Source organism: Peromyscus maniculatus, chromosome 23, assembly GCF_049852395.1.
Source record: "Peromyscus maniculatus bairdii isolate BWxNUB_F1_BW_parent chromosome 23, HU_Pman_BW_mat_3.1, whole genome shotgun sequence".
Taxonomy (NCBI): domain Eukaryota; kingdom Metazoa; phylum Chordata; class Mammalia; order Rodentia; family Cricetidae; genus Peromyscus; species Peromyscus maniculatus.
In genome coordinates, this window is record NC_134874.1 from 29,789,056 (window position 1) to 29,813,189 (window position 24,134).

The following is a 24,134-nucleotide window of genomic DNA, read 5'->3' on the forward strand; positions in this document are numbered from 1 at the left end:
CTTTGGATGAAGTGGGCAAAGAAGGTTCAGAGCAGTAACGTCTCACTCATGACATATCCTCTGAGATGACTCTGAGAGTGGACACAGATGACCTGTGACTGGGGTGGAGGTGTGTGAGGCGGGGGCAGAGGCTGTGGTGGCCACAGGGCTGGTTCTGTAGGAGGGTCATCCTACCCTTCCTCATGACATGGTTCCACCTGTTCCCTTGAAGACAAGATTGTTCCAGAGGAAGAGGCATCATTTCTGAGTGACATGTGCAGAGGTGATTTCCCATTTCCTTAGATTCCTGTATTGATTGCCTTCTCCATGCTTCCCTGCAGGTGACTATGCAGCCGGCCTCTGTCATATCTGCTGTCTCTGCCTTCCTCACAAACCCCAGGGTCCTCTGACATGTGTTTGAGCCAGGCTCAAACACTCATGGCCTCACTCCCAGCAGTACATGGACAAACTTCTTTATCCATCCACCCTGCCCTTGGAGATGCAGAGTCACAGAACCTTTGGGATGAGTTTGCTTGATATGGTTAGTAAGGAGAGGGAATGGGTCTATTGTACCTACCAGAAACCATCACACACACCGCTGTTATTGAATAGGGTCTCATATATCTCAGGCTGGGCCTTGAACTTCTTATGTAGCCAAAGATAACCTTGAACTTCTATGGATCCTTCTTTCTGCCATCCCAAATACTGAGGGACATGTGTGTTGCTTTGTGCCCCTTTATCTCCTCCTGGAGATAGAACCCAGGGATCTGTGCAAGTAAGCTCTCTACCAAAAGAACCTTGTCTTTATCCACAGGGAGGTCTTCGAGGGGGCTCTCCTGGTCTTGACCACTCACCTCCAGGCTTCATTTGTCCTTGCCTTACTCTCTGGGGTTCTGTGAAAAAGGTCACTGGATTGCTGTGTCTCTGGAGGAAGGGCTGACCTGATGTGGCTGCCACCTGTCAGGTGTTGACCCCAGCATTTTTACACAACAGGCCCTAGTGGGTTCTGTGAGATCCCAGCTGCTCCCTGTGCTCAGCCTCACTGCTGCTACCTGCTGGATCCTTAGTCCCAAGTCATGGGCTCTGTTCTAGTTTCAAGTCCTTGACTCAGTGGAACCCCCATAGGGACTCTGCTGTGGGATGATTTCTGTCCAGGATGCTGTAATCAGTCTCCTGCAATGACAACTCCATTTTTGCAGTAGCAGTGACTGGGCCCTGCAGCCATGATGCTTTCAGAGGGGAGGGGCACTTTCTGTGGAAGAGCAGCCTGGGGCTGTGGTGTGCACACGTGGGGCTTCTGCACACAAGTGACTGGGTGTGTCAGACTGCAGTGTTAGGTCCTGGCAGCTGCACACATTAGTATGTGTGTGTCCTGCCCCCACAGAATAAATAAGTAAATGTAATTTAAACTATTAAAACCAAAGGTAGTCTAGGCATGATGGTGCATGTCTTTATTTCTAGCATTTAGGAGGCAGAGGGAGAGGCTAGTGGATCTCTGTGAGTTTGAATATATTCTGGTCTATATGTTCAATTCCAGGCCAGCAAGTGCTATGTAGTGACCTCTTATCTAAAAACTAAATAAAACAAACAAAACAAACAAAAACTCCAAAATCAATCAATCAAACAAAAACCTACAAAAAAATTAAACAACAGAGGTGGATCGTATCCTGATTAGCAATGCCTGAGGTTGTCCTCTGGCTTCCACTTACATGAGCACACATTATTTGCAAACACATGCACTTGCACAAAGAACCGTACAAATCACACAAGGCACCTTTCACAGTTGATCTGCCATCACACATTACCCAGTCCTCATCTTGAGTAAACATGGCCTCCCAGGCATGGTTATGTGACTCTTCAGACTCCAGTTCCTGATGGTGTCCCCAGAATCCAGATTCTGATTTTAAGTACCTAGTTGTGTTTTCCCATAACAGTAATGGCAGTGAACAGGCTTAACACTTCCTATTTCTGTCTAAACCATCCAATTCCAGTAACTTCCCTCAAATAACACACAGTACAAGCTTTGTGGGTAATGACCCAGCAGATAACCTCATTGATGAAAATCTGTCCATCTGTCCGCCTTTTCTGTCACACCACCTATTCTCCCACTCCTTGATTTCTTTTCCCCAGGGACAACATACAGACCCTAGACGGAATCCCAGTGTCATATGTCCAGACTGTGTCCTGAGGAGAGTGGAGGAGATGCTAGAGAGGGTGGAAGGATGGCGGCTGGTGGTGTAGACAGGACACTCAGGCTGCACCTGAGACTTTACATTAGCACAGTTGCCCCGCCCCCATCTGACCTCTTCTTTCTCCCCCAGGATGACATCCTCATCTTCATCTCCCTCATGTGCTGCCAACCTCATCATGAGCACCTCCCTGCACCCCTGCCAGGGGAACCTCAAGAAGAGACTCTATACTGTGTCCTAAAGACCCAGTGAGTGGGGCTGGGTGACCAGCTCAGTCACCTACTTCTCTGGTATGAAATCTCCCACTGGTATGAAATCTCCCAGCTTCTGCTGATGCCCAAAGCCAACAACAGAAACTCACAAATCATTGAGTGGAGGTCACAGAAACTGAGAAACACACAGTTCCTTTTTCAACATTATATATGTTCTATTAAAAAAAAACCCAAAATACCAAAATACAATACCAACAACAAAACAAACCCGAAAAACTATTTATGGTCACAAATTAGTCCAACTGAATCCAAATAGAAAAATGGTGACATCTTCAAGTTCTCTGTCTCCATCTGAAAGTGAACAAATGGATGACCTGCCTCCCTGATCTCTCTGTACTGTTTAGAGCTTCGGTTGACCTTGTTGTCTGTTTATTTCAAGACAAGGTCTCATGTAGCCCAGGTTGGCCTCAAGCTCAATTGGTACTAATGAGAGCCTTCAATTCATGATCTTCCCATCACTACCTGTCTATGGTTAGGATTACAGGCATATGCCACCATCTTAGATTACATGGGCTTGTGAGGAAAGGAAGCCCAACATGGGATCCAATCAAGCCATGGTCTGTCACCTGAGTAGGAGCTTGGTGGGATTGAGACTCTAGGTAAGATGTCAGTGTCCAGGGACATTGGGAGAGAGGAACCAGGGTTCTGAGTGTGGACCATGGTCCCTGCCTCTCTCTGTTTCCCTTGTCATGGACACAATTACGTCACTCTCTAAGAGGTCTCACATGGGGGGTCAAGAGAGACACTGAGATGGATTGTTGGAAGTAAGATACTTATTAAAAAGTGTTATTGATTGAATAGACACAGGAAACAGCACAGTAGGGCTCTCAGGACCAGAGACAGACAAATTGACACGTGTTCTGATGGGAGGACATCAGAGCCCACAGGGCAGAAGTGGGGGTTCTCTTCTTGTACTTGTCCAAGGACAGGATGTTTCACACACAAGCCTGCAGCCATGCTCCCTGATTCCCAGGCAGGAGGCAGGGAAGCGGGGAGGTGACCATCACATGATGTAAAGTGACCTCCCTTGTGAGAGATCCTGGCCCCTGGAGTCTGTTAGCTGGGGACTAACAGACAATGTCTCTCAGCAGGTGCCTGTGGGTGACCCAGAGAGGAGGAGGACAGTTTTCCAGAGTCAGTTTTCTTCTTGTACCATTTGGATCCCTAGAAAGCAAACCCAGGTTATTGGGCTAGGCAGCAGGCACCTTTTCTACTGAGCTATCTTGCTGGCTCACACAATTTTTTGTTCATCGAAATTCACTTTAGATTGACATCTGTGGAAAAGGCATGGGACCGAACTAGACCCTGTGCATACAGGAGACAGTTGTGTAGCCGGGTCTATTTGAGGGGCCCTTGGCAGAGTGATTAGGATCTATCCCTGGTGCATTAGGTGGTTTTCTGGGTCTGATTACTATGGTTGGACACCTTGCTCACCCTTGAGACATGGGGGAGGGGCTTGGTCCTGTCTCAACTGAATGTACCAGGCTTTGCAGTCGCCTCATGGGAGAACATACTCTTTTGTAGGAGGGGATGGGGGTCGGAGGGGGGACTTGGAGGGAGTGGAGGGGACAGGATGAGGGATGAGAGGGAGTTCTGAGGTTGGTCTTCAGAATGAGTGAAATATTTTTTAAAAAAAATTTAGAAAATGTTATTATCATGATTTATCCTCTTGGGGAATCTCCTTTTTTTTTTTTTTTTTTTTTTTTTTTTTTTTTTTTTTTTTTTAATGATACAGTTTCTCACTGGCTTGGAACTCACAAATTTGGCTGGAGTATCTGGACAGCCAACCCCCACGTTTCTGAAAGGCTCTTGCTTGTCCAGCAAGGAGATTACAATTCCTGGCAACCAACAGGCTTATAATGTGGGTCTCCAGTTCAAGTTCAGGTCCTCCTGCCTATGTGCAAGGCTTTTCTGACTGAATCATCTCTCTGCTCCCTTGGATGCCTCTCATAACAAACTTCCCCACACAGTCCCTCAGCTGCTCCTTGGGATGACAGGCTCTCCCCTGGCTGGGGTTCATCTTTAGTCTGCTGGCCTGTAGGAGAAGAAACAGTGTCAGTGTGGCAGCCATGCTGATCCTCCATCTGACTCTCAGCTCTTCTCTGTATTCAGACAACATTAGGGGCCCAGGGCAGCAAACAGCTCTGCAGCAGACATTCAGGGACAGCTGTGAGAGTCACCAGGACCTGAGGACAGTCCTCAGCTGTCCTTCTGCACAGCACAGCCAATCAGAGGACAGCTCTCCTGGTCCTTTGTCCCTTGTCCATGTCCTTCTCCCTCTGCTTCCTTCCCCTGTCTTGAACCCATGTCTCCTCCCTGCTTTCCCTGCTCTGCACTCACCACGCCTCCCTTTTGTCTCCCTTTGGTCTCTAGCTCTCCCTGTGAGTGCAGGCTGCTGCCACCCTGCAGATTCAGTCTCAGGGTTCGAATCCCAGTCAGACTTCTGCTGCCTCTCAGGCTGCTGCTCTCCAGCTCTCAGATGCCCCTCTCACCTATTGGAGGTCTGAGCCCTTCTGACAACCAGGAGATACATGTTCAAGTCTGTATTCTTGGCTTTTTATTGCATTCTACTTGTCTCTGTACCTATCCTAGTCTTCTTCTTAACATACAATTAAATCTGCTCTGATGCCACGCAACACTTGTGGTTTTTTTTCTTGTGGTGTGTGTGTGTGTGTGTGTGTGTGTGTGTGTGTGTGTGTGTGTGTGTGTACAAGGTCTCCATGAACTCAGGTGGGCCTTTAATTTGCTATGTACCTGCCTATGACCTTGAACTCCTGAGTCCCCTCTCTGTACTTCTCTCTTGTTTGCATTACAGGTGTTCCCCCAGTGTGTACCCTTTTTTGTGTTCTTAGAATCCCCATGCATTTTAGAACACTAATCTACAACGTTTTGTATCTCTACAAAAATGTAACTGAGATTTGAATGGGAATTGCATTGAATTTTTAGAGTGTTTTGCAATGTGAAGACTTATTGTATAAAAATAACCATTCTGCAAATATCCTTACATTTATTTCCCTAAATTTTTAAAAAATTATTTTTAATGCTTTATGTATATGTATGTGTACATTTGAAACTCTGCTTGCACATGTGGATGGCATCAGACAACCTTCGACAGTATCCTGAAGGAGCGGTCCACTATGGATTTAGGGACAGGTCTGTCATTGGCTTCTCACTGACTGGGCAAGCCTGTCAGCACAGTGAGCCGCAGAGACCCTACTGTCTCTGCCTCTCCACATATCTGAAACATCGTCAACTCTTTAGGGGGATCTTGAGGATGGAACTCATGTCCTCCCGTTTCTAGGGCAAGCACTTTACCAACCGAGCCATCTCCCGGCTGTTCTGTGATTTCTCTCACAGTGTTTTGTTTTTAGGACAATTTTTTGCCTCTTTTAGGGTAGCTTCTTCGCAGACATGTTCTTTTCAACTGTTGGTTATTACACGCCATTTTCTTCTGTTTTAATACCATATCCCCGAGTCAATCAGTATCTTTTCACAGATTCCACTTCCTGTGAGATGTTATCCCTGAGCGCTGGTCTACCTCAGACCTTGTTTAGAAGCCACAGCTCTTTCCAAATGAGCAGTTGTCCCCGAGACACATCAGTGCCCTCTTGAATCCCCTAGCACAGGCTCTGTGTTCATCTGCACTTGCTCCTCTGATTTCCAGCTGGGATTCTAAGGAAGGAGGTGCAGATTCAGTCCTGGGTGAGTTCAGCTCCTTTCTGTCCTTGTGTTCTCTGGACTCTGCCAAGTACAAGCTCAGCCTTTTCCATCTCCAAAGCTGAGACACTCAGAGGGGAAGCTCAGGTGAGGGCTGTCCTGGACCACTTACTTTTTCTTCCACCAGAGAAAGACCATCAACACATACACGGGGGTTATGAGCACAACCATGGCCACCACCACCCCGTCTGTAGCTCCCAGGTTCACCAGTGAAGGATTCCTCTGGCCCTCTGTGTCCTCCAGGCCAGCTGTGGTGACTGCAGAGGTGATGATGGAGGGGCTCTTCATGGTGGTCCTGATGGCTGGGGAGAGATGAGGAGTGAGCAGATCCCCTGGATGAGGGAGGGATGGGGTGAGTGTCATGCCTTGTCTCCTCTGTGGGATGTGGGATGGGGACAGAGGTTAGAAGTTCACAGAGGGGAACACATGCTGAAGGCTGAGACTCCAGGAGAGTGAGCTCAAATGTTCACTCTCCACCTGTCCTGGAGCTGTGTCCTCAGATTGTCATCTGGTCACAGACAACTAAGCCACAGAAGTACAGCTGATTTTGTTGTGAAGGTTTGTAACATGCAGATAAGACTCAGTCTATAGAGTGTTGCTGCTTTCTGCCTTAGATCCTGAGTTTCATATCTAGTGTGCATATAAAGTGCTGGTTTAAGCTGGTTTGACCTTTAATCTTAGCCCTAGAGCCAGAGGCAGCCAGATTTCTGTGAGTTAAAGCCAACCTTGTCTATACATACTTAGTTCCAAACCAAACAGAGCTGAGAGAGTTGTAATCCCTGTACTGAGGAGGCAGAGACAGGCTTGTCCCTGCGCCTCACTGGTCATACAGCCTAGCCTACTTGGGAATGTGGAAGCCAGTGAGAGACATTGTCTCAAAAAATAAGGTGGATGCCACCTGAAGTTATCCTTTGTCCATTATAGGGACATGACAAATGTGCACATTCATGCATTCACAAACACACACACCCGATTTAATAGACCCACATGTTCACACACACTGACTACATAAAAAATGTATAACAGAAAATATGTAATCTTAGCTCTAAGTGTACAGATCAATGCAGAGTACACTCGTTTTCTCTACAAACATCACTATGGTTAATTTCCACAACCTTTACTTATTTGGATCAAAACCCAGCAGTTCTCAACTTGTGGGTCCTTAACCCCACAAGGGTCTCACGCTGCAGAAGATCCTTCCTTGTGGTCACTGACAGGATGGCTGAGCCCTTGAGCCCAGATTCCATTTTTGCTAGGAAGATACGGAACTGACCTCACCATGCCGGGCTGTCCTCTCTTCCATCTTGACCTCCTGTCTTGTCCAGTCTCGTCCATTTCCCATGTGGCCTCTAATCACTGTTTTCTCACCTCCAGATTCCTCCACTCCTGCCCTCCCCTCCTCAACTTTTTCTCATTATGTGTCCCACCATGCTGATTGTCTGTCTGTCTGTCTGTCTAATAACCTCAGGCACAAAAGTGGTCAGTTTCTGCTCACTTCAGACTCAGCGAGGATGGAGGTGATGAGGAAACACATTCAGTCCCAGCCCTAGCTCAGTGTCCCCACCACCATCTGCTCTGTGTCCTCTTCTTGTCCTTCAGGGACTCTTCACAGCATCCAGCAGAACCAAGGCCCAGTGGACACTCTTGCCCTGGCCTGCTGGCTTGCCTAGTCTGTAACTATCCTAGGCTTCCAGGGTATTGTCTCCCTCTCCTAGACAGTGACTCCAGGCTACTCCTTTGTGCTCAGCCTCACTGCTGCCACCTGCTGGCCCCTTAATCCCAAGACATATGCACTGTCAGACTCTCCTGGACTGAACTCAATTGAATCAACATAGGGACCCTGCAATGAGATGTGATTTATGTCCAGGAGGCTGTAATCAGTTTCCTGTAATGCCAGCCATCTTTCCCAAATAGCAGTGACTGGGCCCGGCAGTCATGACACTTTCATGGGGGAGGGGCACTTTCTGTAGAAGAGCAGCCTGGATCTTTGGTGTGTGCAGTGTTTGGGAGTGTCAGTTTGCAGTGTTAGTGCCCGGCTGCTGCTCAGGCTGTAGCACATGCATGCCCGCTCCCTGTAGAATGAATAAGTAAATATAATGGAAGAAATTAAACCCGAAAATGGGCATGGTGGTCCATGCTTTTAATTCTAGCATTTGGGAGGCAGAGCTGTGCAGATGAGTGAATATCTGTTAGCTTGAATGTAGATTGGTCCATATATTGAATTCTGGACCAGCCAGGGATACACAGTGAGAACTTGTCCCCACCCCCAAAAAACAAACAAACGAACAAAAACAAGGACCAACTAACCAAACAAATAGTCCAAGGTGCATGGTGTCCTGAGTAGGAGTAATGCCTTAGGTTGTCCTCTGGCACACAAAAACAGAAGCACATACTTCCTTGCACACACGTGCAGCTGCACACAGATACACACAATCATGCAAGGCACCTCACAGCTGATCTGCCACCACATGCTTACCCAGTCCTCATCCTGAGTAAACATGATCTCTCCAGGCATGGCTCTGAGACTCTTCGGATCTAGTTCCTGACAGTGTCCCCAGCATCCAGACTCTGACATTATACCCAACAGGCTCAACACTCTCTATTTTTCTCCTAAATATCCAGTTCCAGAAACTCCCCTCAATTACCAACAGTGCAGTTCCTGTTCCTGTGGGTCCTGACCCTACAGATATCATCGTTGATGAAAACTGTCCATCTGTCCACCCATCTTGTCATACTAGAATACCACCGCACTCATGATTTGTTTACCCCAGTGATAACACAGACCCAGAGTAACCTGTCCAGATTGGGTCCTGAGGAGAGTGGAGGAGATGCGAGAGAGGGTGGAAGGATGGCGGCTGGTGGTATAGACAGGACACTCAGGCTGCACCTGAGACTTTACATTAGCACAGTTGCCCCGCCCCCATCTGACCTCTTCTTTCTCCCTAGGATGACATCATCATCTTCATCTCCCTCATGTGCTGCCAACCTCAGCATGAGAACCTCCCTGCACCCCTGCCAGGGGAGCCCCAAGAAGAGACTCTACAGTGTGTCCTAAAGACCCAGCGAGTGGGGCTGGTGACCAGCTCAGTCTCCTGATCCTCTGGATGAAGTCTCCCAACTTCTGCAGATAGCCAAGGCCAGGCACAGAAACTCACAGGTCACTGAGCCTGAGGTCACAGAAATGGAGAAACTCCCAATTTCTCTTCAACATTATATATATTATTTAAAAGAAAATATTAATTGTCTCACAATTTGTTTAAGTGAATCTAAAGAGGAAACTGGTGACATGTTCAAGTTCTCTGTCTCCAACCAAAATGAGCTAATGGATGACCATCTTCATGACCTCTCTGGATTTTTATGAGATTTGCTGTTTGTCCGGTTTTGAGACAGGGTCTCATGTAGTCCAGACTGGCCTCAAACTCAGTAGGTACTAATGATAGCCTCCAATTCATGATCTTGCTATCTCTACAGTCAGTAATATTGTTGAGAATGTCGGTGCTGTGAAGTCTTTGCTGTGGGCTCCTTTGCTGTTTTTCTCTTTTGAACAGTGGAAACTGACATGGCAAGTCACATGACCACTAGAGGAACAGCTTTGAGGCTCCTTCCCTGTGGCCAGTTGTCTGGAATGAGGAGATGATGAACGGACATAGATGTTCATAGATGACTGGCCAGATCTTCATCCTGGCAGCCTGCTTGTGTGAACACCTCATGGATGCTCAGAGGAGACACCACCCCAGCTGCCAAGATAACTGTGACCATGGTGCTGCTGAGTTCCGCTCTCCTAGTCCTTTGTCCCATGTTTATGTCCTTCTCCCTTGAACCCATGTCTCCTCCCTGCTTTCCCTGCTCTGCATTAACCACGCCTCCCTTTTGTCTCCCTTTGGCTCTCTAGCTCTCCCTGTGAGTGTAGGCTGCTTCGAACCTGCAGATACAGCCTCAGGGTTCAAATCCCATTCAGTCTTCTGCCTTTCAGGCTGCTGCTGTCCAGCTCTCAGATGCCCCTCTTACCTATTGGAGGCCTGAGCCCTTCGAAAAAACTGGGCACTTCTTATATGTGATTCATATACATGCAGGCAAAACAGCCATACACACAAATAGAATTATACCTTTTGTAAACAACGCCAGTACATCTCAGCCTATAGTGAGACATCATGCTCTTTATACTGAATTTTATCTGGTGTAAGCTTGTGTAGATCTTATACCTGCTGTCACAATCCCTGTGAGTTCATATGTACAACTGCCCTCTTGTGTTCAGAAATACTGTTTCCACCACCTCTGGCTCTTACACAGCCTTTTGCCCTGACCCCCCTCCTTGTCAAAGATCCTTGAGCCTTCAGTAGAGGGTTGTGGAGGGCCTTATGAGTACTGAGATGCCACAGTCTCTCATTGGCCAGTTGAGTGGCTCTGTGGATTGTCACCTGCTGCAAGGAGAAGCAGCTCTGACAAGGTTGAGAGACGCACAGATCTGTGGGGACAGCAGTGAAGTTGTTAGAGTCACTTTAATTCGATGTCCATTAAGTAGAGGATGGGAGTGGATTTTCCTTAGGGCCTAAGATTTGTCTGCACACTATTACCAGTGCTAGCTTTGGGTTCCAGTCTTCTATAAGAGCAGCAAGCTGTCCCAACTGCTGATCCATTCTTCCAGCCCCTTGACATTTCAGATACAAATGAACTAGGTAAGGCTCAGAAGTGTTCAGATTTGTTCAAGACCCATGTTGAACACACAGCTAACACAAGGCTGGAGTCCAAGTGTGACATGAAAGCCCATACTCCTCATTCTATCCTTTCACATGCTTAAAACATAAGAATCCAGAAATCTGGCTTGTAAAAAATCAGGATAGGTTGACTTAAAGGGACTCTCAAATTGTCCTTTGTTCTCTTTAGGCCCTAAAAAAAATTAAGGCTCCTGAAAGCAAGGCCTCAGCTACCAACTTACCCAAGGAGAAGGAAATTAAAATTGTATCAAGTGTCCTGCTCCCACAGCTCCACACAGGGCTTGTCTGGGGGTAAAGGAAGGTCCTGGGCCTCAGGAGCCCCTGACCCAGAAGGAAGCAAGGTTCCCCCTGAAGATGATGGTTCCAGTGACCTGGACTTGGAACAACTCATGGAAGACACTGGAGAAGCAGAGGAGAGAGGGGAGTCGCAGCAGAGGGATGGCTCAGAAGAGTTCCTGGCGGGCCTGTTTGAGGAGTAGTGTGCTCTGGTCCTTCTACTGCTGACTGCCTCTCAGTGATCCTGAGCAGATGTTGAATGTTGGGGTTGGTGACCTGCTCCATGCTTCAGGTCAGAGCTGTGCATCATGGGTAATGAATCAGGTCTCTGGGTCCACTGCTTAGGCTGTGCTTCCTTTCATGTCCCTATGGCAAACTGCCTTCTCTGGAAGGTATAGGAGGCTGGGGACAGCAGCAGGACCCAGGCTTGGGGAACCTTCAGGAAAGCATGTCTGTGAGTCCTGGTTCCCCGACTTCCTGGAAACGACCTTAGGAAAGTATTGTAACCATCTGGTGTTTAGTTCCCTGTCTCACACCATCTATCTGGGGTTGATGCTGATGTCCAGTGTGGTGGTCCATGGGAACCAGTCACAGTGTGTGCTGGTTATTACCCTCCCAGATGTGGGTGTACATCGTGTTGACATGCTGCCAGAATTTGGGACATTCCCTACTTTGAGCAGTTAGAAAAATGTGATAGAGAAGGGAATCTTAGAGGGCCAGAAGTTAAGGGTTATATGAGTGACTCTTAATTAGATTCATTTAGGCAAATTCTGTGGATTGTTTTATTTTGTGAGGAAGATCTAAGAAGTTAGAAAAAGCAACAGGGAGTTTCTCATTTTCTCTGAGCTCAAAAGCCCTGACGTGTGGATTTCTGTCTCTGGCCATGGGTATCAGTGACCCATGAGATTTTGTCTCTGGCTGTAGGTATCTGTGGAAGCTGGGAGTCTTCCCACTAGAAACACAGGTGACTCTAACATCGTTACCCAGACCCACTCATTTGGTCTTTACGATGGAGTACACAGTATCTTCCTGGGGGTTCCCATGGACGGGCTGGCAGGGTGGTGTTCCTGGGGAGGCTGGTCTTGAGAGGGCAATGGAAGCGTACACGATGTTGTTATCCTGCAGGGACAAGAGGTTGGATGGCAGCAGTGCAGCTGTGGCCACCATAAAGCAGCAGCTGCAGCCTGAGTTTCCTGTCACACCTGCAGCAGCTGCAGCCTGAGTGTCCTGACCACACCTGCAGCAGCTGCAGCCTGAGTGTCCTGCCACACCTGCAGCAGCTGCAGCCTGAGTATCCTGCCACACCTGCAGCAGCTGCAGCCTGAGTGTCCTGCCCACACTTGCAGCAGCTGCATCCTGAGTGTCCTGTCACACCTGCAGCAGCTGCAGCCTGAGTGTCCTGCCCACACCTGCATCAGCTGCAGCCTGAGTGTCCTGCCCTTCCTGTAGCCTTCACCCTTCTGCCTCCTTCTTCAACATCCCTTTAACTTCCCTCAAGCCTGACTCTGAGTGGCTTACCTTGGGGTTCTTTTTGGGGTCCATATATTGTCCTAGAGAAAAGGAACACAGAGTGCTGAGGTCAAGCCAAGACAGGGAGGGAGACAGATGGCTGGGAGTTCCAACAGTGAGGTGAGGATATTGGTTACATGGGAGGGACAGGGTGAAGGAGGAAAGGGAGAAAATACAGAGGGGTGCTTTTGTAAGTGTGGGGTCTTGGAAGAAGAAGGCAGCGAGGTGGGAAAACAGGAAGCTGACAGAATTTACCTTCAGGTTCAACATTGTCAGTGTTTTCAATGAGGTCCCTGCACAGGAACAAATGGACAACATATCAGAATCTGGACAGGAAAGGGTTAAGACATCAGGTGCTGGGCTGCAGAGATGGCTCAGTTAGGTAAGTAAGTGTCACATAAACAGGAAGTCCTGATTGCAGACCCAGCACCCACAGGATGCTGGATGCTGGAGAAGCAGAGACAGGCAGATACATCCCTGGAGTTCACTGGCCCGGACTAACAGAAGAGCTCTAGATTAGGGGACAGATCCTGTCTCAAAAGATAGAGTAGAGGGCTGGAGAGACGGTTCAGACTTCAGAAACAGGAAGACCCAGATGTACATCCCTAAGGACCCATGTGAAAAAAGCTGGACATGATGTGCCTGTAGAGTGGGGATGGAGAGAGGAGGATCCCTGAAGCTCATTGTCTGGGCAGCCTGGCCCCACTGATGAACTCAGGTTAGTGAGAGACCCTGCCTCAAAATAAATATTAAATAAAGGTGGGAGAAACTGAAGGGATTCACTACGTGGACCTCTGGTTTCCACACACATGTACAAGTGCACACACATGCACACACACACATAAACACACGGGCAAATGTGGATGTGCACTTGCACATGTACACATACAGGAACAATAACAACACACACTAACTGCGCATGGTGGGCATGCTTGTAATCTCAGTGCTCAGGAGGTGGAGACAGGGGACTCCTGATATTCACTGGCCAATCAATCTCGTCCAACTGTGAGCTGCAGACCAGTGGGAGACCCTGTCTGAACTAAACCAAACAAAATACACCCAAACAATAACAACAACAACAACAATAACAAAGATCCAAAACCAAAGGTGAAATTGCTTCGTGGGTAAGGCCAGACCATGAAGACTGACAACTTGAGTTTCATCCCAAGGATCCACAAGGTGGAAAGAAAGAGAAAGCTCTCAGAAGTTGTCCTGTGATTGCCACATGTGGGCTATGTCAAGTCATACCCACACACATGGATACACATGCACGCAAACATACAAAAATCCAATAAACATATTTATTTAAAAGAGTGGATGGCACTGGAGAACACACACACACACACACACACACACACACACACACACACACACACACACACGGAGCTGGTTCCCTCTGAATGGTCTCTGCCATCCTCAGTGACTCAGTTGACATCACGGTGTTTGGCCCTCAGCATTAGACCACTGGAAGAGGATGAGAGACCATTGGGAAGGTGGCCTGGCCGAGGTCTCTCAGCACTAGCTGAAGGGGAGTCATTCTAGGAATAGGCTTGCCCTGGGCAGGAAAAGAGACTAGAAATAGGAAGAACCAAGTCTATTCTCTCTCACTACCTGGAAAACTAGAAGATAAGAAAGTTTCAGATCTCCTGGTAGCTCAGGCTGGGTTTGAGGAAAAAAGGACCTGAGATGGGACTGGAGGAAGGGCATCTGGCCAAAGAAGCCACAGGGAGAGCAGAAATGGAGGAAGCTGGGATGCAGTGTGGCTAGTGGATGCTTGAGTTATCTGCACAAGGCCCTGGGTTCCATCCCAGCACCTCATAAACCGGGTGTGGTTCCATGCCTGTCCTTCCAACAGTTGGGAAGGGGAGGAAAAGATCAGAAGTTCAAGGTCATCCTTGGCTACAGAGTGAGTTAGAGGCCAGCCTAGACTAAATGAGACTCTTTCTCAGAAAAAAGGGGTTGGAGAAGGAAGAGTCAGAGCAGGCCATGTACAGTAGGAAAAGAAGAGGCAGGAATGAAGGGTAGAGAGGTTGGGAGGTGAAGAGAAAAGGGTAAGAGTTGTGGAAGATCTGGAACAAAGGATTCTGGGGCAGCGGGGCTCACTGACCATAGAGAAAGACAGAGAGAAGAAAGGGAAGGATGGGAGAGCTGTTGAATCCAGGCGGATGTTCAGGGCTGAGAGGAAACAGAGACAGAGAGGGCAGCCCAGGAAATGGAAGGAGAGAGGGAGGAAGAATGAGGTCTAAAGTGGGTGTTGTTCTGGGAAGGAGACTCCTGAGACCCTCTGCACTCCTTGTCAGTGTGAATCTGGTGTCCTGAGGAGGGAGATGTCATAGAGGACAAGGAGGGAGCAGACAGGATGAGTCAGTGGTTAGTGAAGACCCCGGGGTGTGTTTCTCCTTTTTTTAAAAAGAAAAAAAAATTGTTATTTGAAGGGGCTGGAGAGATGGCTCAGTGGTTAAGAGCACTGGCTGCTCTCGCAGAGGACCCGGATGGTGCTCACCTGGCTGGGGTTTCGGCTTTAGTCCTCTGTCCTGTGGGGAAGAAACAGTGTCAGTGTGACATCAGTGCTGATCCTCCACCATCCCTCTCAGCTGTCCTCTGTGTTCAGACCACCTTCAGAGGACAGGGGAGCAGAGAACCTGCCCCAGGCAGTCAGAGAGGAGCCTGAGCTCCCTCTGCTGGGCTGTGTCCTACACAGCAACCTCCCCAGATCTCTGCTAGGTCCATATCCACCCCTGTCTCCTCTGCTTCCTTCACCAACCTTGAGTTCCCTCACTCCACACCTGCCTCATCTACTCTGCATTCACCAGCCTTCCTTTTTGCCTTTAGAGACTGTCTCTTTCTGGATTGTATTTCACTCTACTGGTCTATTTGTCTTGGTCCATAGTATGCTGTTTTCATGACCATAGGTTTGTTTTTTTTTTTTTTTGCCACTTATTAATTATATGGTACTTGGTGTGGCACAGTTTGTATGGAGGTCAGAGGGCAACTTGTGGCCATCAGTTACCTCCACCTTGTGGCTACCAGGCCTGGACACTGACACCTTTTACCCTCTGAGGGCTACCGTGTTCTTTAGAAAAATCTATTTTTCATTTATTTATTTAGCTACTGTAGGTTTTAAAGTTTTTCTATTGTTTTGTTTTTAGAATTTTAAGTTTATGTGCACATGAGAGTAGATGCCTGTAGAATTCAGGAGAGGACTTCAGACAGGCCTGTAGCCAGAGTTACAGGAGGTTTTAAACTGCCTGATGTGGGTGCTGGAGCAGAACTCAGGTTCTCTGCCAGAGCAGCAAGTGTTCTAACTCCTGACCCATCTCTCTGTGTTTTCTCTTCTGACTTATAAGTACACCTTTCTTTGTTGTTCTTTGTTTTCTTGGACAGCTCTGTTAGATCCATACAGGCACTTCAACTGTAACCCAAATCAGCGGGTCAGCCCACCCCTGTGCAGGTTTGAGTTAAAAATCTTCACCACAGGCTCACCTATTCGAAATCTTGTTCATATTATGGAGGTTATGGACTGTTTAGGAGGTGCAGCCTTCTGGAAGAGGTGTGTGTCACTTGGGTTGCGTTTTGAGAACTTATTGCCCCGCCTCACTTCCAGCTTTCTCCCTGGGTTTTCTGCATGTGTTGCAAATGTGACTTCTCAGTGTCCTGCTTCAGCTGCCCCACCAGTATTAACCTTCTTTCTGGACCACAAGCCAAATCCAATTCTTCCTTCCACAAGTTACTTTTGATCATGATGTTTTCTCCGCAGTGGAAAAGTAACTGCCATTACACACTCTCAAACAGACTTCTTTATTCATTCCCTAAATGGGCTTGTTGGTTTCATCAAAGTATTTTTCAACACACTTAGACTTGTTCCTGTTCCCTGGTCCCCGTGTCATCCATCTAATCACTGAGTGTTTGTTTGAGGTCTCCCACACCCAAGGACAACTTTGAACTACTGATCCTCCTGCCTGCCCCTTCCACACACTGGAGTTACAGACATGCACTACCACCCCAGGCTAATCACAAAGTCTGAAAGCTTTTGCCTCAACTTTTTCCTGGTTCTGGCCGTTCATCCCCATGTGCAGCCCGACTGTGGCAAAGTGACACAGCCTGGCCCCCTCCAGTCTGTTCTCCACTGAGCCATGACTGGACTGTGCCTTCACAGACTTAGCCCTGAAGAACCTCACTTGAGGAAGCGGCTTCAGGTAGAATCCCAGAGAGGTTAACAGTGCAGGGCTGCAGTCACCAAACCAACCACAGCAGCAAACAGACCCCAGGTACTCTAAGCTCAAGCCCAGAGCCTGACTCTGGACTCAGGAGGAGGTCGTCAGGGATCTGCCCTGGGGAGGCAAGAATCCACCCTTCGCTATTGCTCCTCTAAATCTGACCATCTTGGTTCTTGTTAAAGACAAGGTCTCTCCCTGGGACCCGAGGCTCACCAGTTAGGCCAGTATAGCAGCCATCCAGCCTCAGGGATCATCCTGTCTCCACCTCCTCAGCACTGGGATTACATGGATTGTGGTCATGGAACCTCCAGCTTGCATGGCAGCACTTTCCTGACTCAGCCATCCCCTGAGGACTCACTACTGCGCTCTCATCAATCCCCTTCCAGGACTCTAGTGTCGACTGTTCTGTGTAAACACTCAGGAAGTCTGATGGGGGTGCAGTCTTGGACCACTTACCTTTCCTTCTCCTCCACCCGAGGAACACTGTCAACCCCAAGACCCCAGCCAGGAGTACAGCAGCAGCCACTGCCAACCCAACTCTGGTTCCCAGACCCAGGGTCTGACTCTTCCTGCTCTTCTTCCCTTCTGTGGCTGTGAGTGCAGTTCTGGTGAGTGCAGTTCTGGTGAGTGCAGTTCTGGTGAGTGCAGTTCTGGTGAGTGCAGAAGTTGCAGAGGTGGGGCTTGGAGAGGTGGTCCTGGGGGCTGGGAGGAGACAAAGGAGGTCAGCATGGAACTTCTCTGACAGGAATGATGCTCTGAGGATGCCTCTGCTGCACTCCTTGCCCCTCAGACTACTGAAGCAATGGACTCCAGGGAACTGGGGTCACCCAGGGAGTCTCATGCTGGGAGAAGGAAAAGGTTGAAGTCTGGAGACAGCCAGAGGAAGAACTGGCCTCCCAGAAAGAGAGTTCACACAGTCCTGAGAACTCCTCAGATCAACCTGCAGGAGAGACTGGGCAGAGACAGGGATGGCTCACTGGGGGCGGGGTCACACAGACCTGGGACTGCTCAGCTCTGCACATGTCTTGTCTTCTATTTAAGCCTAAACCTCATGTCAGGGCCTGTCAAAGCCCCAACTAGGGAGATGGGGGTTGCCACTGAACCTCCTTGTTCTTTTTCCCAATATGGCCATACTGAGTAAGCCTTTTTCCTGTGCTTTTCACTGTGACCGTCTCTTTCATTGTCTTGTTGATGACAGATGACCAAGCCTGGCTTGTTAAAGCTGCTGGGGACCAGGTTCTGATCCTGCACTCAAGTAACAAGTGGGTCCTTTTTGAGTGGAGAACACACATGGGTATCACATCTCTATTGTGGGATGCAGGGAGAGGTCCAGCTCATAGAAGCTCACACAGGAAGAAAGGAACACTTGTGCTGAGCCTGAGAATTGGGTGAGCAAGGACAAGTCTCTGCTTCCTGGTAGGAATATCCTCAGACCCTCATTTCATCCCTTACAAAGAACAATCTCTAAGTCACACAGGTCAAAAGCAGTCATTTTCTAACAACAGTTTTTGTTAGAACAGAAGTAGCCGGCAAGTGCGGACAATGCTGCTCTAAAGACCTGAGTTATTGAATGGAAACCTCAGGACCGGACCCAGCTTGTCTCCCTATGGGTTATTGGTCAGTAAGGCCCAGAGACCCCAATACAACATAGACTACTGTCATTGCTCTTGGATGCCCCTCCATAGCTAGATGGTAAGAACCTATTGCTGAAGACACTGCTCTATTTTATGTAGATAAGATCAAAATACATTGTAGAAATGTAGGAAATATTTAAATAATCAAATACTTCTAAAAATCTTTTTGCCATTAATTTTATGTATGTGTACAGTATGTGTCTGTGAGTGTACATATGTGCACCTACACATACATGTGCACATGAACATGTGTTCACACACACATACACAGGCAGGTACACACACACAACACACACACACACACACACACACACACACACACACAGCACACAGGATAGAGATGTGCTCTTGATTATACATGTGGAGGCCAAAAGAGGCATGTGGTGTCCTCTTTCAACATTCTTCACCTGTTCCTTATAGGCAGGGTCTCTGTGAAATGGGGACTCTAGTGTCAGCTAGGCTGAAAGCCAACAAACTCAGCAATCCTCCTGCCTCCACCTCCTTGGAACTGGTGTCATAGTATATGCAGGGACACACAGCTTCCTGGGATTTGAACTTTGGTCCTCACGGTCACAAAGCAAGTGCTCTGAACCACTCTTAACACACACACACACACACACACACACACACACACACACACACACACACACTCACACACACATTTAAAGATAAATACCATGTATTAAAGATTAGCCTTGAACTTGCTGTGTATTAATGACCTTAAACTTCTGATCTTCTTACCTTCACCTCCCAAGAGCTGGGATTACAGGTTGTACCACCCCACTTTTAAAAAGTCACTTTTTAAGTTGGCACACACCTTTAATCCCAGCAATCAAGAGGCAGAGACAAGCAGATCTCTGTGAGTTCAAGGCCCATCTAGTATACATTGCAAGTTCTAGGCTACCTAGAGCTACAAAGTGAGACCCTGTCTAAAAGAAAAAAAATCATTTTCAAAGGTATAAATGTATATAATATAAGATATATCATTTGAACTATGTAATATATGGTTCAGTGACTTATAGCACATTCATTCTATGGAGCAGCCACCGTCACTATTCAGTTCTAGACCTTCTTTTTTTTTTTTTCCGAGACAGGGTATCTCTGTGTAGCTTCGGGCTTTTCCTGGAACTCACTTGGTAGCCCAGGCTGGCCTCAAACTCACAGAGATCCACCTGCCTCTGCCGCCCGAGTGCTGGGATTAAAGGCATGTGCCACCACCGCCCGGCGAAGAGTTATTTATTTATTATATGTACAGCATGTATGACTGTAGGCCAGAAGAGGGCATCAGATCTTGTTACAGATGGTTGTGAAGCACCATGTGGTTGCTGGGAATTGAACTCAGAACCTCTGGAAGAGCAGTCAGTGCTTTTAACCTCTGAGCCATCTCTCCAGCCCCAAGCCATCTCTCCAGCCCCCCTTCTTTAAATAAAGAATTTCCTTTGTTGTTCTAATTTTAGCAGGGTGTGTAGGCAAACGTGTGTGTGTGTGTGTGTGTGTGTGTGTGTGTGTGTGTGTGTGCACAGAGATGTATACATATATATTTCCTTCTTTCCCAGAAGGTCCCAAAAGAACAAAACAAAAAACCGAGTTGTTGGAAGTACAGTGGTGGAGTAATGAAAGAGACTCATCAGTCATGGATAGAGTCAGACACTAGGAAAGTGTGTCCTGAGGGAGGAAAGGCAGGTCAGCAACCGAGGAGATGCCTCAGTCCTCAAGTACTTGCCTTGTGTCCTGGTTAGTTATTTTGTCAATGTGACACAAGCTGTAGTTATCTGGGAAGAGGAACCTCAACTGAGAAAAGGCCTCCATCAGATTGCCCGTAGGCAAGTCTGTAGGACATTTTCCTGATTGGTGATTGATGTGGGAGGCCCAGCGCACTGTGGGTGGTACCATGTCAGGGCAGAGTATTTTATTTGCATTGAAATGTGATTTTATTTGTATGTTAATAAATAAGGTTGCCTGGGGGTCAGCGCTAATAGCAAGCCATAGCAGAGCTGGGCGTTCGTGGTGCACGCCTTTAATCCCAGCACTTGGTAGGCAGAGCTAGGTAGATCTCTGTGTGGTCAAGGATACAACCAGCATTGGAGACACACGCCTTTAATCTCAATACCATAGAAGACCTGGAGGGCTGTACATACAGGCAGTGATGAGGCAGTCATGTGGTTGGGTTTACAACCAATGAGAAGGCAGAACAGAAAGTCTATATAAAGACAAACAGACAGGAAGTAGGTCTCTTTCGGAGAGGTCTCTTGGCTGAAGAGGCTAGCTGCAGCAGGCGGGTAAGGCTCTTAGCTCTGATCTCTTGGCTTTCTTCTTTGGATTGTTTCTGTGTTTCTTATTTAATAAGATGGTTGGTTACATCTACAATCCTGGATGCTATAATCAAAGCAAGCTGAGCAAACCATGGAAAGCAAGTCAGTGAACAGCACCCCTCCATGGCTTCTGCCTCAGTTCCTGCTTTCAAGTTCCTGCCTGGAATTCCTGCCCCAACTTCCCTTAAAAATGGAATGTGATTGGGATGTCTAAGCCAAATAAAGCTTTTCCTTCCCAAGTTCTTTGGTTATGGTGTTTGTTTTTTTTTTTTTCACAGCAATAGAAACATGAACTAGGACACCTCTGGATCACAAAGTCCTGAGTTGCATCCCCAGGGACCTGTGTGTGTTGCCATGCACTTGTAATCCAGCACTACAGGGGAAAATAGGCAGATGCTGGGGCCCACTGCCAGCAGGCCTAGAGCACTTGATGAGTTCCAGGCAGGAGAAAGATCCCCTCCCCAATGAAAGAGAGAGAGACAGAGAGACAGAGACAGAGAGCGAGAGAGATCTATCACTAGGAGTCTTTTGCTTAGACATGAAAGAGAAAAATTGCAAAGGAGACTACTATTGAATTGGCTACAAAAATGAAATTATGGAAAAAGAATTAATAAGCCAACCACAGGGTTCTTATCAATACTTGTTGCACATATTTCCCTGGGTGTGATATCTTTGCCCTAAATGAGGATATTTTGCTCAGATAAAACATTTCTTTTGAGGTCTGTTTATGCGTTCATTTGGTGGAGTGCTTGCCTAGGGTGCACGAGGTCCTGAGTCCATCTCAAGCAGTGGACACAGGAGTGGTGGAACGCCATTTTGGTGCCTTCTCTGGGGAAAGAGTTCAAGGCCATCTTAGGTTATATAGCAATTTGAGAATAACATGGACACATGAGACTCTGTCTTGAAGAAATGGAAAAAAAAGGAAAATGTCTTTTTATCATTAATTTTAATATTTTAAATACAATGGGCAGGAATATTCAGTTAATGAATTAATTTTTAAAATGCTGATGGAAAAAATACTGATAGAAAAACTCATAGTGGAGGTGAGGTGTAAGTCAATGACAGAGCCATTGTCTAGTGTGCACGTGGCCCTGGAGACAAGAAAAAAAACATGTTGTGTCTGCCTGAAGCAGAGAAAGACATGGCTGCCTTAAATTGATGGTTCTTCAAGTACCTAATAGATTATCTCAAAGGCTGGAGACATTAGGAAAGGAGGAAGAGGGAGGAGGCTGGAAGAAGAGAAGCCATTTAGGGAAACTTGTAGGAGACACAGGAAATACAGATGTAAGGTGTCTGTCAGTTCTGGCTGTGGAGTTTATCCTGAACTAGCACAGAGGTTAAGATGAGGACTGGTTTGCCAGGGCCAGGGTGGTGGAGGGGAAGGGGGAGGTGAGTTGTTCTAACCTGGAAGAGAAAAACCCGCTTATCCCTGGCACTGCTGAGAATTGGTGATACAATTTATGATGATTATTATTTGACTAATAATTATATATATATATATAATGTATTTTTATTAAAGTTTTGTGCACACACACAATGGTGCATGAATGTGTGTGTGTTTGTGTGTGTCAGAGGTTAACCTTGGGCATTCCTTCCTCAGATGTCATTCACCTTATCTGTAAGACAGACCACGTGAGCACCTGTAACCACAACACCGTGGGAGATGGAGACAAGAGGATCAATGGGCTTCACAGCCCATCAGCCTGGCCCCAAACATCCCACAAAATCAAGAGAGAAGGGACGTAAGCAATAGTGTGAACTCGATCAGAGGCCATGTGTCTACTGGATGAGAGATGTTTGGAGGTAAAGGGTTCCTTACAGAGCCTGTTCCTCACCAGCATACTTTGGGCAGGGGTGGAATTCTTCTGGTCTCTGTTTCTCCCTGAGTGTGTCCAGCAGTGATGCCAGGCAGCTGGGGTAATGCCCACACAGTGAGTAGGTTGGGCCTGTGTGCACTCTGTGCAGAAGCTGCCATGCAGGAGGAGAAATGACCAGAGAACCTGATCATGGTGAGAACATGAGGGTCTGTGTAGGAAAGATGGGGGAAGGGGAAGGAGAAGGGGAAGAGGGGAATGAGGAAGCTGGGGGGGGGGCAGACTGGTCAGGGAGAGGTGAGGTATGTCTTAGAGACTGGTGAAGTGAGGGGATCCAGAGGAGGAGGGGTACCCAGGACCAGAAGGCACCTACTGTGGAAGGCACGAGATATGGTGTAAAGTCTAGATCTAATGGAGACCCTGACACAGGACCAGGTGAAGGCTGCTCCGTCCTGGAGAGGCCAGATCCACGTGGATTTGTGTCAACGAGGGTGGGGTGGGCAGGGCGGTAGTCAGTTTGGAGAAAGGAGCAGGAGACTGGGCCATCTGGGAAGAGCTGAGGCTGGGGGTGGGGTGGATCTGAGGGCAATGAGGGGCAGCTCAGAGAGAGCAGCTAAGGCTTGTGGATGGTTGTGGGGAAGAGGAAGATGGAGTTGTCAGAGCTCTGGGGAGGGGACAGAACACATGAGAGGAGTCTGTGGGAAGGAACAGAACTGTAGGATCTCTAATGACATCTATGGTACAAGGAAGTCAGGACCACAGGGCCTGACCTGGGATGTGCTCACCAGGAGTGATGGCGAGGTTGGTCCCATCAATTGACTGCCAGAACTTAATGCCTTCTCTTGTGTTCAGAAGAACTCGGCAGAAGTACCCTGTCTGGTCCTTCTCCTTCAAGTCCAGGATTCTGAGGACTCCGGATGTCTGAGGCTGTGTCCAGGTCAGGATGAGCCTGTTCTTGAAATGCTCATGTATGAAACCCGAAGAAGAGTTGTAGATAAATTCCCCATGGAAGTGCTTCCATCTCCAGAAAATCCTCATCTGCGGATCCTCTGCCAACTCCCAGGGGAAGTAGAAGGAGAAGGGGATCTCGATGGAGCCGCCCTGGACACCAGAGAGGTTTGCTGGTTGGTTGACCCCAAAGGCATTTAATCTGTTGGATCCTGCTGAGTTACCTGAAAAGGATGGGGATCTGAAGTTATTGCCCAGGATGGAGAGGGCAATCCTAGTTGACTGAGCCATCATCCATAGTCAGGTGTGGGACACAGGACAGGACAGTCCTTATGACCCATTGTCCCATACAGGACAGGACAGACAAGGAAAGGTTGGACTGGACCCACACTGAGGATGAGCTCTCTCTTGGGGCAAAGAGCACTGGCTGGCTCTTCTAGCAGATCCCGGTCCACATGACAGTCTACTCTTCCCAGCTCCACTGGCCCCTCCTGTGGTTAGGGCAGAGTCCCTGCTAACAAGGTCCCCACCACTCACCAGCTTGCAGACATG

General features: G+C 47.9%; 1 protein-coding gene across 1 annotated transcript in view; it reads right to left on the reverse strand.

Annotated features, from left to right (window-relative positions):
* Nucleotides 1–4,046: 4,046 nt before the first annotated feature.
* Nucleotides 4,047–24,134, reverse strand: part of LOC102923509 (paired immunoglobulin-like type 2 receptor beta) — a 31,017-nt gene continuing 10,929 nt past the window's right edge. The window contains exon 4 of the mRNA XM_076560278.1: nucleotides 4,047–4,475. Within this exon, the coding sequence (XP_076416393.1) occupies nucleotides 4,463–4,475 (13 nt within the window). The 3' untranslated portion in view covers nucleotides 4,047–4,462. The remainder of the gene's footprint in view (nucleotides 4,476–24,134) is intronic.